The sequence below is a fragment of the Dermacentor silvarum genome, chromosome 10, assembly GCF_013339745.2.
Source record: "Dermacentor silvarum isolate Dsil-2018 chromosome 10, BIME_Dsil_1.4, whole genome shotgun sequence".
Classification (NCBI taxonomy): domain Eukaryota; kingdom Metazoa; phylum Arthropoda; class Arachnida; order Ixodida; family Ixodidae; genus Dermacentor; species Dermacentor silvarum.
The window spans coordinates 137,929,630-137,948,773 of NC_051163.1; the positions used below are offsets into that span (position 1 = coordinate 137,929,630).

At 45.3% G+C, this 19,144-nt stretch overlaps 1 protein-coding gene across 1 annotated transcript in view; it reads right to left on the reverse strand.

Moving 5' to 3' along the window:
• Positions 1-261: 261 nt before the first annotated feature.
• LOC119430985 (sodium- and chloride-dependent GABA transporter 1-like) overlaps positions 262-19,144 on the reverse strand; it is a 515,747-nt gene continuing 496,864 nt past the window's right edge. Inside the window, exons 11-12 of the mRNA XM_049657766.1 lie at positions 3,743-3,910; positions 262-2,910 (exon numbers count right to left, since the gene is read on the reverse strand). Coding sequence (XP_049513723.1) covers positions 2,815-2,910; positions 3,743-3,910 — 264 coding nt within the window. The 3' untranslated portion in view covers positions 262-2,814. The remainder of the gene's footprint in view (positions 2,911-3,742; positions 3,911-19,144) is intronic.

Genomic DNA, 19,144 nt, shown 5'->3' on the forward strand with positions numbered 1-19,144 from the left:
GAAGAAATAACCAAGTTTTCTCCTGAAATAAATATCTGCAAAACTGCAAACTGCAGAATTGGTCAGTTGAATGGACAACCATGACTACAAATATACTACACGTTTGTACAGCAACAATGAAGTGTGCGATGCGATATGTATTTAATCAGGGATATGCTGAGTACTAAGTGTAGTTCCTTGGGACATGTTTTTATATATGCCATCAACAATTTGCGACTATATGACGGATTTTCCATCTATAAATTAGGTGGAGCCCTTCCCTTGCTAGATCGGTAATGTTTATTGACGATCTGGGAATGCGTCATATAGATCGTGAAAAAGGCGGCTTACCAATTAGTTGCATCGCTCACGAGCGCACCGCAAAAAAGAAAACGGGTAATGAGCAGACAATACTAGCACAGTCACGTTTTCCCCCCGCAATTTCTCAGTAATCCTATGTACGAGTTCTCTGCCCTTTGGCCGCATTGCACAGTTCTCTATAATACCCTAGAAGTCCAAGCTTCTGACGAATAATGCAATGAAGGTGCCCGAACAGGAAGTGGACACATGTCCTAATTAACTTTCTACGTACTGAAAAGATGGAATACCAGTAAACGTGGGCACGGTTGCGGGAATTGCAATGAAATTACAGTGGCGTTAATCGGGGATTTAATGAATGTAGAATGGTGAAGATGGCTCCGAAAACGGGTTTTAGTCGCATGAGCGATAATCTTGCCTCAAGTAACACAAACTGGGCGAACAGGCGACGAACAAGGGTGCTAAAGGGAAACTACAGGGTGACCCTCAAGCTGCAGCCCCCTGCTTTCCTTGTCCTCTTGTTTCTGAGGTTCTCACCAACTTTGTTCGCCCGCTGTTGATCGATTCAAGGCTACCTTCCTGTGGTTTCTTAGTCATGGGAGGGGAAACTGGTACAGCTGCTTGCATTGTAACGCAGTAGACATCTTGATGAGTGGCTTCATGGCTCGACGGGCTCTATCGGGTAACGTGACCTAGGCGCCAAGCCTGCTACAGGGACGACCTGCTGTTATTGCTGACAGCGTTCTTCCCCGAATTTGATCCAGAGTAAATTTGCGCATGTGAGAGTTAATTCGTTTCAAATACAGTTAAAGCCGTGTTCAAATTTCCTGGAAAATCTAAAATAACAGTGAACTGCCTCCCACGAATAGCAAAAGTTACGTCAGCTCCGGTACATTAAATTTTGTCATGTTTCATACTGAGAAGTCGTGAGTCCAGCGAGTTCACGGGTAGAGGAAGCGAGGCTAACACAGTGATGCTATTAGCAAGAAATTCGTGCGATGTGCCCAGTGATAAAACATTCATTTACAGCGTTATAAAGTGCTTGATATTTCATCGAAAAAATAATGCATAGGTCTCCATTCAGTCAAAAAGTACCTCGGTCACACGTGGAAACAGCAGAAAGAGAAATTTAAAATGACTACAGGTAAAATGTATACATGAATTTATGCTCTCTACAACGCTCCAGTCGTTCGAGCACATGCCAGACTTTCGTGGTATGGACAACACGCTGGATGCTCTGCATCTGTACAGTACAGTCAATACATGAGATGAATTACGCGAAATGATTGTGCAGCTAACACACAGACACTAACGACCCAAAAGATTACATGTTCATATTCAGACGTCAGTGTATAACTTGACAAAGTCCACATGGGCCATTTGTCTTGGTTCCTCTGTTATAGAAGAGGCTGGCAAGGGACGACACATTTATGAAAACGACCATGAAGCACAAACACACAAACACGGTCTAATAACACGAAGTGGCGCCTGCAACGGACGCAATCGTCTAACGACAGCATTTAGATCGCCTTCCACGGTGTGCACTTCGCTACGCACACGGGCTCTGCACATGTCACAATCTTCTCGAAAGGTTTTATGTTGTTTCCAAGAAACAACGCAGATACTTACAGACGTATGCGTTAGTTGATGTATTTAACGTACTCGTTGAGCGGTTACGAATGCGCACGTCTTCTGGTCTCAGCAGTTGTAGTAAACTCGACTGTTTTCATGACATGGCGCCTTTCATTTGGTATAGATATATTCACAAGTTTTTCGCGTGGCCGTGGGCTTCAGCCTGACGAAGGCCTACCGCTGATTCTCGAGCCTTTTTGATCGGTGCTTGCGTGAGCAGAGTTGAGCAGTCTTGACCAGTTGTCCGTGTAGCGTCTCTCTGTGGGATCCGGGAAGCGAACTCTTAAAGATGCGACTATGGCGAAACTCTGGGAACGAAAGGGTTCAGCACGCGTGTTGAAGTATTTTTAAGATCAAGCCACCATCCGTTCCCTCCTCTGCGTCCCCTAAGGGATGAGGAGCAACAGCGAGACCGCTAAAGGCAACATTCCTGTACCGGTACCTAGACATAAGGTGCGCATTCTTGCAAGTGCTATCAAAACTAATACCATTGTTTCCGGCCCCGTTTCTGAACTTAGCTAGCGGCAAAGCGGTACAGTCCGTACTTACCGCACCTGATACATAATTTTCAACGTCAAGTGTTTGCTAAGGCGGTCATGAAAGACGCTGCGTTTAAGTAATTACAGTCGCTACAGTCGAGCACTCTCCGTGTTGAAATAAACACCGAAATTAAGACGGTTGCGAGCCATGATCAAATGTTTGAGCGTCTTAATGTGTACGGAGTACAAATGCAAAGAGGTCCGTGCAGAGGCAGTGCTGTGACGTCTCCGTCGGCGCGCGTCAACGCCGCCGTTGTCGAGGCATACAGCAAAGCGTTGGTGGTGCTCGAAGGATGTAGTCGGCATTCGCCACCGGACGAAGGAATGTTCGTGCGGGCGTCACACTTTAGACGGTGGTCGCAGTGATGCTCCTCTCGCGGTGCTTGCGGGCTCGGATCTCGGTCTCGATGTCCACGTCCGGGCGGAACAGCTCCTTGCAGCGCTGCACAAGAAGGGCCGTCACACGGGCATCTCACAGCTGGGCTAAACAGTGGGCCACCTTTCTCTTCTTTCTGCGACCTACCAATTGTGCTGGAACTGTTCACGAGCTATGCAGCCGGTGGCTTAATGAGAATACGCTCAATTTTTGAATAAAAATTTACCGCAAGCCAAATGATCACTATTAAGACGATGCTCTGGCTGCCAACGTGTACACTGGGCGATTCTATGGCGTCGGAGTAACGAACAACGTCCCTTTGATACCTACGTTAGAGCTCACCGGAAAGTCCTCTGACGCTGCTGCTAAAAAGCAACGTTCGTTAATGTTTAAAACTCCCCCGTTACCCTCCAATTACTGTTATACAACTACCTTCATGCCACTTTGACAGTTCGTGGGTTATTATGCAACCTAACAACGAATACGCTCGATATTGTGTAAGGAAAATCTGTCTCCACTGCATGTTTTTGTTTTGTTAAACTAAAGTTTTTATATCAAACCAGCCCGACAAGACTGCTAAGCGCCTCGAGTAAATGTATTCTAGCACAGTGCATATTCTTAGAGAATAATAACCGATATCACCAGTCATCTCAAACAAAAGCGATGCCCTACATTATTAACCTAAACGTTTACCTGGAGGTCAAGTTACATCTTAATTGTCTTCAGCAGCAAGCGGAAAGGTGGCTACAAGTTGGGGTAGATATGTCTGCAGGGCAGCCATTAGGGCTCTTTTTACAATAGGTGCCTTATTATGGCTGCGTCATGTCCAGTTTTCAAAGATGGTGGAAAAATCTCGCGAACTAGCATGCATGGATCGTGGCAATCGAGGAATACCGACCGTGCGCAGGTCCCCTGGTGTGACGATGAACTTGTAAATCGCGTATCCAGGAATGCAGAGCATTGTGGAGAGCGCAAGGAACCAGCCAACGAGTTGACCCCACCAGGGGTACACGTAGTCGATGTACTTCAACGGCCGATACTGCACCAGGCTGAACACGAACACCCCCTGCGTGTGCAGTTCATTAAAACGACAGCTTTGCTTGGCTACTTGAACCGTTTTACATAGACAGAATCGCACAGTAAGAAAACGGAGAGGGTAACACAAGAGAGGAAAAGGAGAGTAATCACGTGAGGAGGGCCAACGCGAGGGTACAGTCCAACACATCGGCGCGCGGCATGGCTTCGCTGGAGACCACGCTACCTCGACCAAAGACCAAGGAATCGGTGACCAATTTGCCCAAAGGCCAACCCAGCTGCTATTGGCGGATACACACCCTTTGTTGCCTCTGATATACCTATACATAATGCACTGTGATTCCTCCCAAGCGCATTCTTACACCCGAAGACACACACACAAAGAAACGTCATGCTCAAGCAGAACGTTGCCAAAAGGGTCGATGGAGCTTAAGAACGGCAGCTGAAAGTAAACGACAGAGGCGCGCTAACAGTGTAAAGCCACTAGCCGCAAAATGACACGGTGAACTGCAATTAACAACATATCGAGAACAAAAGTGGTGCGTGTAAACAACAAACATTACACACAAAATGACACACATTGAATTACCATCAGGCAATACTGAGTAGTGAGTACTGGAAAGCTGTCGGCAGACCTGCCAAGTTATCCTTGATGTTTTCTACCGGAATTGTGAATGCGAAGGATTCATCGCCGAGCCCAGCAACTCTTTGTAGGACGATACTGCCTCGCCGTCATTGTGGGCCGATCCCGATGATAGTGCTGTGTGCCACAGGGATGACTGAGTGTGCGCACTGGGGCGACTGGGTAAGTGCCATTGGGTTTTAGTTTGCTTTCAATCTTATACCTTGCCATTACAACATTCTCTCTAATTGTAAATGTAAACACTACACGATTTCTTACACCACTTATATATTCATATAACGGTTCTGTACAAATCATTACATAGATGTCAACGAGAGCTGAGTCTGCCAATTTTTTTCAAGAATTTACATATCCTGCACGAAATATTTGTTTTTGCACTTTGCGGCTAACCTATGGTTCCGTTCTTTCTGCATTCCTTTCTGATTTTGAAGTAGTAGCTCTCGCAGCAGAGAACACCCAATGACATTGTGCTCGAGTGAACGCGCTTTTCTCTGAAAGCAAAAGACCTCATACCTGCACCTTGAGCTAGTGTCGTGGCGGCTTCGTGATCCGCCAGTAGTTCTAGCACATAATTAGGACGTTCTGGAAGCTTTTTGAAAACAGAAAGAGGAGAAACCATTAGCCAAGCTTCTGCGAAACTTGGCAAGCAAGTCGACTGCGGGCTCTACTATCAGACATTCCCCTCTTTGCGAAGCATTTGTGGTATACAGCGTTTTCTTTTACTTGAACACTTCATCACATCACTACAGATGGATTATCTGCCCAACGGACGTTATCTGTAGGATACAAAAAATTCACACAAAAAATCATTTGGGAGTTGTCTCAGAATACGTAAGCATTGTGTGACTTGCTCATCTCCGCAAAGCCCGATGTCATTAACAGTGCTATGAAACTTGATCCGGCCAGTACAAACGACAGCTCTGCGGCGACACGAACTGGTGTGGATGGCAGCTTAAAGGGCCCCTAAACCACCTCAGATTTTTTTGAACATTTCAAGTCAACACGCGCATCGAGTTCAGAATGCCGTCACGATCAACGATGCCAAACGCTGCAGCGCTACGCGCCGCGGGCGCGCCACAAAAAAAAAAAAAAAAAAAAAAAAAAAAAAAAAAAAAAACAACCAAAGCAATGCCGTCCGCCTCCTCTGGCCTTTCTGGTATCCCCAGCGGTCGTCTCCATGTCACCAGGGTGCATCTGGTGACGTCAACGGCGGTGACGACGTCCATTGGTCGAACAAGAACCTACAACTTCCGGTTAGTCTGCTAGCAGGTACGCGCGGTCCCTGCTCTGCCTTGTCGTGTTGCTCGCTTGTGCGCACTTGCGAATCGGTAATTATAACGCGCCACGCACGTACCAAATCACTCACGTTCCAACACAGTCGGACTTAGCGGTCTGATCAGCTGCGCGAACAGAGTCCGACAGTGTTGGCCTTTCTAGACGTGCGCGCAACACAGGGCCCATAGCGGCACGCTTCGCATGAGCATGGGCCGGCACGGCAGCAACAACGGGTAGCCGAGAAGCGCTTAGTCGCGGCTAAGGCCCGTCCACGTTACCGGCACGGTAACTCCCCGCACGTCGTTCGCCATTCGCGGGCCACCGTTCGACGGGGGTTGCGCTCGCGAAGGGCGATATTTCTTTGCCGAAGAGAGAATGAGACCGGGACCCATTTGTGCGGCCGCCTCACTGCCGCTGATCGCTTGACGGCGCCGATATCGTCGCTAGGCCTTTCTCCGGTTCACTTCAAAGCTAAAGCGGACGGCGCTTTGGAATGAATCACCGACGCTCACAAGCTGCAATATTTTCTTGTCGTTGTTGTCGCTCTTAGCAATAATTGTACCCAAAGAAGAAAAATACGCTGATATTAGCGGCGCCGTCGGCTGCGATGCGAGCACAGTCGAGCCGGTCGTCTGCCGTCGGTACCCGTGCACTGCAGCTGAGCTCGACAAGTATCGGAGCTCTGGCTCGTTTTTTACGTTTGACAGTGGATATCGTTTTCCATAAAATGAATGTATGCATCGCTTTATCCAGCGGAAATCATTTTGCTTCGAACAGAAGCTGCAGCCGATGTTTTCGTCGCCGGTGGCGGAGGCACGCAGCTTCGCGGTCGTCGATTGGCCCGTCAATCGTGTTGCGGGCGGTGCGCCGGCCGAACTACCGTCTACTTTGGACACCCCTCGCGCGGCAGACGTTCTACGGCACTGGAGGCCGGTTCGCCGTCGATATATTTGGCGCTAGCGTGGACGTACCTTAACCGGAAGTGGACAGTGTTTTGAGAAGCGCGTTGGCGGTGACGTAGTCACGCGACATTTGGAGGAGCGCTCGGCGAGAAGGAGAGACTAGCCGACGAGGAGAGTAACGAAGGAAAGCGAAGCGAGCGAGGGCCGTGTTTCGATCATCAAACGCGTGTGACTCCGCTATTACAGCACCATTTCGAAAAATTATCGCGGCTACGTGTTCGTTGTAGACCCGTGCACAACTACAACACCACAACTAAATTTCGATCTCTGGGTGGTTTAGGGTACAATTAAGGTGGTGGTCCCAATCCGGCGGCACGAGCCCCCCCATTTTCCGTACTTTTGGAGTAACCGTGGCGGCTCTTCTACTTAGGATATAAAGTTGTCGTATATAAAATAAAAAAAGCGTAATTCTGGTAGATTCCAACTATATATAATATAAGAAAATTGATTACTGTGATTTAGAAATAAATGTTCAAGAACAAGCATGAGATACATGGTTTTTGCGAACTGTGTCTCAGTTGTGACCATATTTAGAAGAAACTACCGCACTTACTGCATTTCGACGTGCTCTGTAGCTTTAGGACATATTTATCTAGTTCCTAGACGTAGAGAAATAATTTTAAATTTTTACTTTTTGGATAATTTGCTTTTGAAAATTGCCAAATATTGCGATCTTCTGTTGTAAACAGCCCAGCAACTACGTGCTCAAGGAAGCTAAATTTTGGATAAAGTAGAGTTCAAGGAATTTACATTTAGTACACAAAATTTCATTCATGTACCTTCATTAGTTTTAAACCGCAGCTTCGTAGCTTTAGTACCTTCCCGAAAAAATGGGCAAAAATAAAACCAGAATTCTAAATATTGCTTAATTTCGGCCGCATTATTAGGAAAACTAATAAAGTTACATGAATGACATTTTGCGTCCTAAATATAAATTCCCTGATCTCTACTTTATCCAAAGTTTAGCTTCCTTGAGCATGTAGTTGCCGGGCTGTTTACAACAGAAGATTGCGATATTTGGCAATTTTCAAAAGCAAGTTATCCAAAAAGTAAAAATTCAAAATTATTTCTCTACGTCTAGGAACTAGATACATATGTCCTAAAGCTACAGAGCAAGCCGCAATGCAGTAAGTGCGATAGTTCCTTCTAGATATGGTCACAACTTAGACGCAGTTCGCAGAAACCATGTATGTCATGCTTGTTCTTGAACATTTATTTCTAAATCACATCAGTAAATTTCTTTATATAATATATAGTTGGAATCTACAAGAATTAAGCTTTTTATGGTTTATACGACAACTTCATATCCTAAGTAGAAGAGCCGCCACGGTTGCTCCAAAAGTACTGAAAACGGGGGGCTCGTGCTGCCGGAGTGGGACCGCCACCTTAAGGTGCATTTATAACGCAAGCGAAGTATTGCAGGTGGTGGCGCCAGGTGCGCTGATGACGTTCCGATCATTATAAGCCGTTATCGCTCTTTAGCGCCTTAGCCATCCGCGTCTGACCATTATGAACCGTGACCAAACGTACTCCGCCGGCGGCTGCATATGCCGACAGAGATGCCGACAGAGAGTGTCGACTGCTGGTTGCTTGGCGCGCTGTGTTCTCGCCGCTTAACTAACGTTCAGGAGTGACGCGCGGGTCCGTGTCGTGGAAGCGATCTGCGAAACGGGCAGAGTGCGACGTCTGCTGAGAGCTCCGTGAGCGTTGTGTTTTTGCTGCTTCGTTTGCGTTGAAGCGACATGGCAGCACGAAGGTAAAGTCGCTCGCTGCTGCTGGCTTGTAAGCGATTGTCTTACGTGACGGTCGGACGGACGCTTTTCTCGTTGGGTAATGCTCCCAAATTTTAAAAGGAAGAAATAAACAAAGCACCTTATTCAACTTATTATTTTTTCCACAAATTATTATTTAACCTCGTAGTTGCAGACTACAGCACACGTGCATATCGGAAATACGAAGGGAGTCGTTATTACAGTCTAGATCCACGTCTTTATATTTGAAAATGGCTATGCACACCGAAATGACGGCGTCAAGTTATTCGCTTAACTTAGACGATAGCCCAAGCAGCACCGCGAAGTTCGCGGCGGAACTGTCTTGAGGCGTAGTAGGACGATGTAAAATAAAACTTCAGCATAGCGCACAATAAAGCAATTTCACTCTCCTCTGCTGCTGAAGTGAACGTCCGTTCACGAGTTGCCCAAACCACCAATAAGAATCAGAGGCTCTATTATGCATATACAATCATTATGAGACGGTTGCAGGGTTGTAATCCTATTTTTCTCGACTTTCTTGAATCGTTGTTTTCTTTTGTCTCCGACAAAACCTTACACTGGTCTGTGGTGGAGATATGAACATAAATATGTGTGCTCATGACAATTCGAAGAAAAGCTTTGACTTATTACTAAAGGGCGAGCGGGCTTTTTAACGTGATTCAGCTACAAGCGCGCATAACAGCTAGATCATAGTCGCTTATAGATCTGTTCATATCAAATGTTGTCAATAAGTCTGCTAAATGTGGTGTAATTATGTCAGACATCAGTGATCATCTGCCGATATTCTTGTGTTTGAAAGGAAAGCTCAAAAATAGGAACAAACAATCATTCTCTTATCAAGCGATCACGGAGGAAAGCCTTCTCGCTTTTAGACAGCGCGCACCTGAAGCTAACTGGGAGGCTGTTCTTTCGGAACGTGACGCAAACCTGGCCTATGAGAACTTCCTTGCTATTCTGAAACCAATTTACGCTGCTTGTTTTCCCATAAAGACATTTAAGCGAAAAAAAGAAAACGCAAAGCATGGCTCACACCTGATCTTCTGCTTAAGATAGAAAAAAAGAATAAACTCTACCATAAGTTTATCAGGACGAAGGAGATGGGCCACTTCGATATCTTCAAAACCTATCGTAACCGCCTGAACAAGATATTTAAGAAAGTTAGGAATAAATATTTCATAAATGATTGCGAATCAACTAAATGGCGTAGTGTTCTTGTTTGGAAATAAACTAAACAGACAGAATGATACTATTCCTAGAGGAATTTCATCAGTGTAATTAAATGGGGCACAGGTGTCCGACCAAAATTTAACAGACGAGTTTAATAAATATTTCGTTGGCCTTTCTTGTGACAGGGACGTGGATAACGACATGAATGACGTCCCACTGCTGGACAAAACGATATATCTTAAACCTGTGAATGAAGTTGAAGTAATGACTATTTTCACAGAGCTCAAAAACAGTACCTCATGTGATATAGATGGACGACAGATACGGCCCATAAGATCAATTCTGGACATTATTTTGCCCTACATCACTCACATCATTAATCTCTGTATTGCAAATGCTGTATTTCCTCAGGGAATGCAAGTTGCCCGCTATCCTGTACTTTCCAAGAAGGGAGATAGGAACAAGTTGGGCAATTACCACCCAATATCAATACTTCCAACATTCTCAAAGGTATTAGAAAAAGCTCTTCACAAAAAGTTTACAGAATATGAATCAAAACATCATATACTAACCCAAATCACAATATGGGTTTAGGAAGCACCTTTCAACAGAATTCGCACTCTTAGAGCAGAAGGAATATATACTAAAACAATTTGAACAGAACAGCATAGTCTTGGGTATTTTCATTGCTTTTAAAAAGGCGTTTGACCTTCTAAATCATGAATTAATTCTCCGGAAGCTTGAACGATACGGTTATCTCGGACACGAAGAACCATAGTCAAATCGTATCTAGAATATCGCCGACAAGCTGTAAGTGGCATATCACAAACTCTCCCTGTCCGCTGCGGTGTTCCGCAAGGAAGTATAGTCGGTCCTTTTCTCTTCAAGCTTTATATCAATGACATCGTCAATGTATTTCCCCTCGCAAAATTTATTATATACGCAGATTATACGAGCATATTCTTGCCAATGATCTAATAGACACAGCAAACTGCATGCTCAAACACCTAGACAAATGGACACAAAACTGCATTGCAAATTAATGTGAACAAAACAAAAGCAGTTGTTTTCCGGGCCAAGAATAAACAAGTTACTTTGACAAAACAAATATAATTTAGATCATGCCCGTTGGAAATAGTACCGCAGTTCAAAACTCTGGGCGTTGCGTTTAAGCAGCAGATGTCCTGGAACGATCATGTGGCCCACAATACTTTCAAGTTGTCACAAATTGGTCTGCTCTATCGCAACCGTGAAATCTTACCGTCTTGTGTTATGTTGTTAGTTTATTACTCTTTATTTCATTCTTGCCTTAACTATTGTAGCCTTATCCGGGGAACTATAACACAGGCAAATCTGAACAAATTACTTGTATTAAAAAAAACAATGCTGATTGTTAAGAAATTACCAAGGTTACATCACACAAGAGAAATATCTTTAGAGCACAAAATTGTTCCAGTAACAAAAATCTAGGACTATCGCCTTAGCCGAACACTTAAACAAGAACATTTAAATAAAACATCTTTTATTCAAAATCTTTCAGGCCTGAGAAGGCGCGAACAAAACTACAATACAAGAAATAAGGACATACGGGAAATTAAAACATTTCGAACAACATATGGTCTACAAACGTTAGAACACTGGCTTCCACGACTTCTTAATGACCTATTGAGACAGGATATAACATCCCAAGTGTCACATTTCGGAAAATCTTGTTTTACTTTCTTTCCCAAACTTTTCTTGGTTATTTCTTTATGCAACGAAAGCCCAATCGCTTTACATAATTATGGTGTTACTCGATGTTATTCATATGTTTTTCTGTTAAAGTGTCTTTGCCATGTCACTGGATTGTGTGAACTATTAGAATACTTTATTTCTTTTGCCATGTGTGTATGGCTTAATTCTTTTTAACAAAACTTATGTGTCAGTTGCAGCCTTTATGTAACATGTTTATATATTGTTCTGTAGTGCAATGTGACCGCCATGAGCAGTGTTTCTGTTTTTGCATCTTCTTTTTTCGTCACTTTGTATGCTACTGCCAAAAAAGGGGGGCCGTTGCTCTGTCAAGATGTTGAAAGACAGCTTTTACTTCGGTCCCCCTGCATCATCATGTATGACGTGATGGTGAAAATAAACTTATATTATAGAGGGAACTCTGGAGCTCAGCCACCAGGGGAACGATGGATAGTGCATCGATTTGTGTGATCATCGTGCTTGTGGATTCAGACATTCTTGCGTTTACTATGATTTATCTGCCTTCATTGCGCTATATTTCAGAGCAACCTTTCTAACTGCAGGAGATTCTGCGAGCAGGCGCAATCGCCACTCACTGCAGTGGCCCAGCCTGTCGAGGTGGCCAAATCGAAACACGCCAAGGGTCTCAACGCGCTAGCTTGTGCGCTCAACGCGCTAGGGTGCGCTCGTCGATGCATGCGTCCCAGGCGTAATTGTTTCAACATCGGGATTCTGTACTAGAGGCCCTGTGTTCAAATCCTGCAATCGTACAATTTTAATAATGTTTATTTGGTTATTTATTGCACAGTACTTTGTTATAAATGACGAGTTTACAAAGTCACGAAGCCTTTTGAAGCCAGAAGGGCAAAGCTTAGGCATGCCCACCATTGTCATGGTAGCTGAAGTGCCAGGCGTGCAGAGATCTCGTAGACACTAGCGCCACAGTTCGCTCGAGTAATTTAGTTTGTGGAACTCTGTGAGCTATTATGCACATTCGAAGAAGTGATGAGCAGGACACAGAGGCTCATTTTATAACCAGCGATGAAGTCAAAAGAGCCTTGCAAAACGTGAATCGGAAAAAAGCTGCTGGAGAAGATGGAACAACAGTCGACTTAATGGAGGAGACATCGTGCTTGCAAAGCTTGAGGCACTTTATACGCAATGCCTCACGACTTCAAGTGTGCCAGAGAGATGGAAGAACGCCAACATTATACTAATCTATAAGAAGGGAGACGTTAAAGAATTGAAGAACTACAGACCCATTAGCTTGCTTTCAGTATGGTATTGATATTCACAAAGATCTGCGGAGTACAATCAACCTCTCTATATGGCTTTCATAGATTATGAAAAAGCATTTGATTCAGTACAGATACCAGCAGTCATAAAGACATTGCGTAATCAAGGAGTACAGCAGGCATACTTGAATATCTGGCGAATGTCTACAGGATTGCACAGCAACTTTGGTTCTCTAAAAGAAAAGTAGAAAGTTACCTATCAAGAAAGTGGTCAGGCAAGGAGACACAATCACTCCAGTGCTATTTACTGCATGCCTAGAAGTATTCAAGCTCTTAGACTAGGAATGCTTAGGAGTGAGGATCAACGGCGAATATCTCAGCCACTTTCGGTTTGCCGGTGACATTATCCTGTTCAACAACAATGGGGACGAATTGCAACAAATGATTGAGGACGTTAACCGGGAGCCCACCACAAAGTGTAAGAATAGGGCTGAAGATTAATATGCAGAAAACAAAGGTAATGTTCAATAGCCTGGCAAGGGAACAAGAATTCAGCATCGCCAGTCAGCCTCTACAGTCTGTAAAGCAGTACGTTTATCTAGGTCAATTATTCACACGGGACCCTGATCACGAGAAGAAAGTTTACGGAAGAATAAAATTGGGTTGGAGTGCATACGGCAAGCATTACAAAATCCTGACTGGGAGCTTACCACTGTCGTTAAAAAGAAAAGTGTGCAATCATTGCATTCTACCGGTGCTAACATATGGGGCAGAAACTTGAAAGTTAACAAAGAAGCTCGAGAACAAGCTAAGGACCGCACAAAGAGCGATGGAACGAAACATGTTAGGCCCAACGTTAAGAGTCAGGAAGGGAGCGGTGTGGATCAGAGAGCAAACGGGGATAGCCGATATTCTAAGTGGCATTAAGAGAAACAAATGGAGCTAGGCAGGCCATGTAATGCATAGGATGGATAACCGGTGGACTATTAGAGTTGCAGAATGAATCCCAAGAGAAGGGAAGCGCAGTCGAGGACGGCAGAAAACTAGGTGGGCTGATGAAGTTAGGAAATTTGCAGGTGCAAGTTGCAATCAGCTGGCGCAAGACAGAGGTAATTGGAGGTCGCAGGGGGAGGCCTTCGTCCTGCAGTAGACATAAATATAGACTGTAGATGATGATGACGATGCTATTATGGGCGTTCAGCCAATTTCTTCGAATCGCGACGTAGGTGCGACGCGTACGAAATGGCGCTGATTGCCCCAAGTAACTTTTGTTATGTAATGCAAACTTGACGTTTCGTAATATCAAATGGAGGCAATGAACCTAACATTCTTGGCAATAGAAAACAGTCTTCTTTCTCATCAAAAATTTACAGCGACATTTCACTTCGTGAACGAGGTGCCGCGCAAGCATATGGGTCCTATAGCGCACACGGAGATATCGGCCCTCGGTGCGCCTAGGCGCCTAGTCTAGACTCTATCCGCATCGCAGATCACTCTCAAAATAGGCCGCGCGCACATGCGCCATACGCAGCAGCCACCAGAGTAGAAGCCCGCCCCCCCCCCCCCCTCCTTCCCCTCCCCTGGTACCTTGCGTGCGACGGATGACGGCGCGCTTCCTCCCCGCTTTGCTCTCTTGCACAGGCGAGATTGAGCCGCCATCGTCGGCTCACCCTCGCACGCTTTCAGTCGCACATACAGCAGACGGCGCGCGAAGGGACGATGTTATCATGAGACGAACCTGGTACGTCCATAGCGCACACATAACTCGTAGCATCTGTCAGAGGAGGTGAACCCAACGCGGCTCCACCTACCGTCCTCCTCTTTTCTACTTCCCCGTTTCGCTCAACGCCACCTAGGCGTTCCTATAGTTGGCGTTGGTTTGCCGCGGCTCAGGTTCTTTAAACATAGGTAAGACAGTGGGCAAAATAATAACAAGAGCTTGGTAGCGCAACCCACCGCCCTGTTTCAAAGGGGTGTCTCATAACATCCATCCATCCATGCTTCCGCAGCGCGTTCCTCCGCACTTTCTCCGGCGCGCGATTCTCTTCTCCACCTCCAGGCGCTTTCCTCCTTCGGCGCTCGCTTCCTTCGCGGCGACAAACATATTTCGCCGATTTCACAGATGGGGCACATACGCGTGAGCCTAAAAAGTAGCGGGCTCAAAGCGTATGATTATTTCGTCGAACACGACTCTCGCTTCCGTCGTCTGCTGCGTACAAGACGTCGTCTGCTTGAGTGTCTTCTAGAAACGGTGTGAGTCATCCTATTTCTGTGCCAACGACATTGCGTTCTTCCTTGAAGTAGCATATACGACCAGTGGTGAAGAGTGCACGTTGCAGGCCGCGTTATCGCTATTTTGTGAAACGCAAGTGACTCAGCCCGACTCGGTTGGCTGAGAAGCAGTCCAATATCACCAATAACGATGCGCCCACCAAAGGTGGCCGCATGCACGACGCAAGTGGTAAGCCAATAGCATTTGATAAAGTTACCAAATCGAGTAAAGTGCGTTGTTTATTTTTTTTGTGCAGATAATGTCCGTTTGGGGAGAGAATTTTTCTTTATTGGTGTGATTTGGGCAAATTAATTGTCGAGGCTTATTTTAAAAAACTTTAAGTAAAAAAGTGGGCTCCCATCCACGCTGTGAAGGTGGTTGGCCAGCGAAGCTAGGGTATCACCTGATCCGATAGACCAATGCGACGTAGCCTTGAACTGTGTCCTGCCGCGGCTGAGCACTACGCCGTTGTGCATATTAGAGTGTTTTAGAATTGGGGATCCGAGACTCTGGGTCCCCAGGCCGCGTTGGCTAAGCTGCTCTTGGGTTTCAAGGAGCAGCAGAGTTGGAGAACTGGGTCAAACGCAGAGAGCATTGGGTCGAGCGCGCGGAACGCCAGAGTGGAGAAAATGAAAAGGATCTTGAAAGCAAAAAAAAATTAAGAAAAGTTTTCTTACAAGTGAGAACAAACAGAATGCATCTTTGAGCAAAAATGGCAAATAATAAAATGTAAGAGCCAAGACGTCTTGGGGACACACGCAAGGTTTTGATTCTTGGGCCTTAGGTCAACGCGAATGCAAGAACTTGGGTTCTGCGCCTGTGCACTTGCGGCCGCAATTTTCCTGGGTACCTAAGCCACTTGCGTCCACAATTCTAAAACTCTCTACTGATGTTGGTGTTCCTTTCGCGGCTCATCGTATTTGCTCTGCTCTTCAGGCGTCCTAACTGTGCGTGGCTTGCTTTAGGCAGGAATCGCTGCGTCCTGCCTCGCCTGAGCACACCATTGGGCATGTTTACGCTGCTGTTCCCGTCGCCGCTCGTCGTGTTCACGCTGCTCTTCGGGAATCCTAACTATAGGTGACCTTTCCGTAGCGCTATCAGAACACCAATGAAATAAGTTGCTAGGCTTGTTCTTCTTTTACGTATGAAGTGCAGATAGGTCGCTCCCTGCTTCGTATGCTACTGTTGCCGCTTACCGGCAACTCCAGCTTATGCAACCGTAATCTTTACCGGTAAACGCTTGCGGCGATCGCTATGCGCGAAGGCGAGCTTTCTGCATTTTTTTTCTTTTCCCCGCACGGCCGGTACCGCCGCTGCGAGGATGGATGGATGGATGGATGGATGGATGGATGGATGGATGGATGGATGGATGGATGGATGGATGGATGGATGGATGGATGCTATGAGCGTCCCCTTTGAAACGGGATGGTGGGTTGCGCCACCAACCTCTTGTTATTATTTTGCCTAATGTCCTACCTTTATTTTTGAGAAACACAAAATACAAAGAATTCCAGGCATCAACCTTTTTGAACCATTGCTGGGAACTATGTTTCCGCACGTCTCCGTTGTTTGTGGTCTCCCTACTTTTCTGCCACCAAACCTCCAACCACGTCTTAGTAATCTCTACAGCCGACATATTTACTTTTCCCGTGCTATCCCTGAACCCAAGGACTTCAAGGAGCTCAGAGGAGCCTACACTTGCCGCTGGGTAGATTTCTTCACATTCCAATCAAACATGTTCCACCGTTTCTTTAGCTTTAACACAGCAAGCACATGCGGCGCCGTCCTTGGTGTACTTCGCTTTATAACTGCGCGTTCTAAGGCATCCTGATCTCGCTTCGAAAAGTAAGGAGCTTCCCTTTGAGTTATCATAAATTGTTTCTTTCCTGATTTCGGTTTTTTTTCTTTAATGTAATTAGTCATAGCAGGTTTCTTTTCCATTGCCGCCACCCATAACCTTGTCTCAGCCTCTCTCACTTTGCGTTTGACGTTCTTTGTGGCCATGTTGCTGGCCATGCCGGTCGCATACTTGCTGGTAAGCTTCCTACTTCTTTTCCTCCACTGTGAGTCAATGCTTTGCCAGTACAAATACCAGAATACTCTTGCACCCCATCTACGTTCTTCCATTTTCCTCAGTCGTTCTTTAAAATCAATTTTACTCTGAGCCTCCCTTGCTTCAAAATTTGTCCAGCCCATATCACCCTGTACTAGCTTCATTAGTAGTCTTCCCGTGGGCGCCCAGAGCGAGGCGTCCCACTGACCTTTGGTTGCCATCGAGTCCTGATTGTACTCGTGACTTCAAGCAAACAACCGCATTTCCAAATGTGAGCCCTGGAACCATTACACCTTTCCCCATACCCCGGAGCACCTCGTACCTATTGTATCTCCATAGCGCCCTGTGTTTCATTATGGCCGCATTTCTCTTCCCTTTTGCCGTTGTTGTTTTGTCCTGTGTCTCCAGATATCTATCGCCTTCATTTATCCACATACCAAGGTATTTGTATTCTTTTACCCGAGATATTTCCTGGCCCTGAATCAACAGTGTCTGTTCACTGTTTTCATTGAATACCATAAAGCCTGATTTTTTAGCGCAAAATTTTAATCCTAACTTCTCACATTCTTCTCTACAGATGTCAGCCAGACCTTGCATATCACTTTGCTTGTTAGCAAGCAACACAATGTCGTCCGCATAAAATAAATCATGAAGCTGCTGCTCAACTGTTGTGCCGGCTTGTTTGTATGAGAGGTTAAACCCAATATTGATTCCTTCTAGCGCTCTTTCCATCCTTACCACGTACATAATAAACAGCAGCGGGGATAAAGGGCAGCCCTGTATCAGTCCCTTGTTGATATCAACTTTATCCTCGCTCGTCATCCCTTCCCATTCAACGCAAGCAGTATTTTCTCGATAAATCTCCCTCAATAGCTGTACACAGTCGTTGCCTATACCTTTCCCTTCTAGAATATTCCACAAAATGCTGCGATCTACGTAGTCATACGCTCCGGTAATGTCTAGAAAAGTCACATATAGTGGTCTCCTTTCTTTTCTGGATATTTCAATACACTGAGAAATGACAAATAAGTTGTCATCGAGCCGCCTACCAATTCTGAAACCATTCTGAAGTTCTCCCAATGTGCCATTATTCTCTGCCCATGCTTGCAGCTTCAATTTAATCGCCTGCATTGCTAACGTGTATATTACCCATCTAATGGTCAGAGGTCAAGGGTGAATCTTAACTTTTCCCCCCTTACCTTTATAGATTAATTTCATCCTACTTTGTCTCCAACTGTCTGGTATTCGCCTATGTTGTAAGCATTTTGCTACTGCTTTCAACAGAGCTTCCTTACTTTTTGGTCCTAGCTCATTTATCAGTCTAACGGGAACCTCGTCTAGACCTGTGGCTGTGCGCTTAGGAATTTTCTCTTCAGCTTTCTTCCAGTTCAAATTACTCAGCACCAACTCCTTTTCCGTCTGGTTTTCGTTCATTCTCTTTGTTTCCTCAGAAACCACCTCGCCATTGCCCTGAAATGATTCGGCTGTTTTTTTTCGAACATACTTTAATGCCGCGTCTCCTTCCAGTTTATTTCCATCTTCGTCAAGGATATGTTGCTATACTGTTCCCAACTTCCTGCCTAATACGTTAATGTGGTTTCAAAATATTCTAGGTGCGGCCTTTTTTTTCGCACGTATTTCTGACAACCAACATTGACTTTCACCTTTAATCTTTGCTTGAACTAATATTTTAACCATGTTCTTTTTTCCCGCGGTATATTTCCCATTTTATGTCTATTTCATCCTGCGGCAACTGTGAATTTTTTGCCTGTCTGTGTTCTCGTGATGCTTTCTTTCGTTCGTCGATCACCTCCCCTATCTCCCCGTTCCACCAGATTTCCGGCTTCCTTTTTTCTTTCCAACAAGCCTGTTGCTTCTCTTTCCTCATTTCTTTCGTCATTACACTTACAAGCTCACCATAATCCCACTCCTTGCTTGGCCATTTGTCAAGTTCTTTCTCGACTCTTGTGGCTATATTTGCTATTTGTTCATCGTTCAAATTGGGACTGGTCATTCTTCGTTGCTTGCTCTCTTTCCCAACTACATATCCCATTTTGAAAATGATGCGTTTATGGTCACTTCCTATGCTGCTATCCCCTTCCTCGTCAATGACCATTTCTTTCAACTTATCATAAATTCCTTCTGTCACCAGACA